General features: G+C 47.9%; 1 protein-coding gene across 1 annotated transcript in view; it reads left to right on the top strand.

Moving 5' to 3' along the window:
- Adamts9 (ADAM metallopeptidase with thrombospondin type 1 motif 9) overlaps positions 1 to 1,891 on the top strand; it is a 170,842-nt gene that overhangs the window by 73,077 nt on the left and 95,874 nt on the right. The window contains exon 19 of the mRNA XM_029478238.1: positions 186 to 350. Within this exon, the coding sequence (XP_029334098.1) occupies positions 186 to 350 (165 nt within the window). The remainder of the gene's footprint in view (positions 1 to 185; positions 351 to 1,891) is intronic.

The raw sequence follows: 1,891 nt of genomic DNA, 5'->3' as shown, positions 1-1,891 counted from the left end.
GAAAGGAGAAAGGAGAACCGGATGAAAGGAAGTGGAGAGCAATGGGTGTGTTTGCTCATTGCTGTTCAGCAGTGGGGAGGGGCCGGGGGCGGGAAGAGGCCACCTGCTCTCATTGGAGAACAGCCCCCACGGGCTCCAGCACATTGATCACAAGCAACCCTGATGGCCTCTGCTTTTCATTCCAGTGCTTGGTCACCTGTGGGAAAGGGCATAAGCACCGCCAGGTCTGGTGTCAGTTTGGCGAAGATCGATTAAGCGATAGAATGTGTGACCCTGAGGCCAAGCCGGAGCCCATGCAGACGTGTCAGCAGCCAGAGTGTGCAGCCTGGCAGGCGGGTCCCTGGGGACAGGTATTTTGAATGATAAGATTCTTAACTGCATTCTTTCCTCCCTTATCTGGAGAGGGGCATTCCAGTGGTGGGATTTTACCGCCGCAGCTGCCACCGCCGCCGCTGCCGCNGTGTGTGACTTGGCCTGCACTGTACTTGAGCCGCTCCAGATCCAGCACATGGGACTCAGCGNCTTGCTGTCCTGCATCCCTTCCAGAGTTACCTTGCCCTGCTGGAGCTGATTACTCCAGTTACAACTCCACGTGCAGGTTTTCACCCTGTTTTAAACTGCACACAAGTATTTAAACAAATTCACAACAGACGTGGCATCTGGCAGATGTAATTCTCCCTGGGGTGAGCCTCTGTGTGGGTATGTGATCCTGCCTGCCAGCTGATTTGGACCAGAGTGTCTGGGCTGTGCTTTGGAAGGGATATTTCGGGAGGAATCCAAAACTCACCTCTCATAAATAAGTGAGATTCTTCAAATGTAGTCAGATCAAAGGGGTCCAGCATCCTAATCATCGGGTTGAGTATCTTTTCCTAGTCTTCTAGTGTGTAATGGGTTCCACATCTACCATTTCAAAAGGAGAGAGTGCACGTCCCCTGGGCCCAGTTTGCTCTTGGAATCTAGTCTTTCCTAATATAGAAGCAAGAGAGTGCTGTGTACTATTTAAGCAGCACTCCAAGTTCCCAGTAGAAGTGGAACAGCTGTCTGCTGTCACTTATGCAATCTGTTGAAGAATGACTCCCTCCGACCCCTCCCCCACCTGGCCCTGACCAGCCATGGCCACTCCTGTTCCTTAGCCTCTGTCTCCATTTCTAAACTTGCACGCAATACACAGGCAGCTTTGTAACAGTGTCTCGGCCTTTCTCATCCTTACTGATACTGTCTTTAAAATTTGTCTTATTATATTTTTTAACACTTAGTGTATGGGGGGAGTGTTAGAGAGGAGAGAGAAAGAGAGAGAGAGAGAGAGAGAGAGAGAGAGAGAGAGAGAGAGAGAGAGAGCTGTCTGTCGGGTACATGTGGGGGTTAAAAGACAGCTTACAGAGGCTGGTTCCTCCCTCCACCATCTGGGTCCTAAGGACTCAAGTTGAGTCTTTATTTTGGAAGCAAGCACCTTTACCCACTGAGCCATTTTCAGACCCCTATACTGACACTTTTCTGTTAGAATCTTCTGCTCCAGAGATACCCCAGTCCAGTGGCAAATCATGTCTAAACAAAGAAAGTCCCTTTATCCTTTCAAACAGTGCTTCTTATTGGTCCAAATAGCTATAGCATTGCCTGACTAATGAGAGGCTGTTGACATACCTTGGACTCACTCTGAGGAAGTGACTGCATATCTACTACAACTGACAAACCAATTTCTCATCCATCCCTTGCACATCTCTCTTACAAGGGATCTGGCCTTTCTCTAACCGATCATGCAACTTAGGCAAACACTTATATCTAAGGTATTATTAAAGAGTCAAAAATACTCATAAGAAAGAACTTACAAAATATGTGTTAGCAAAGAGAAAAAAAATCAAACATACTGCCTGCAGAGCACAGAAAAAAAAAA

The sequence above is a fragment of the Mus caroli genome, chromosome 6 (genome assembly GCF_900094665.2).
Source record: "Mus caroli chromosome 6, CAROLI_EIJ_v1.1, whole genome shotgun sequence".
In the NCBI taxonomy this organism is placed as follows: domain Eukaryota; kingdom Metazoa; phylum Chordata; class Mammalia; order Rodentia; family Muridae; genus Mus; species Mus caroli.
Note: the sequence above shows the minus strand (reverse complement) of the source record. Positions and strands in the feature narration are given on the sequence as shown.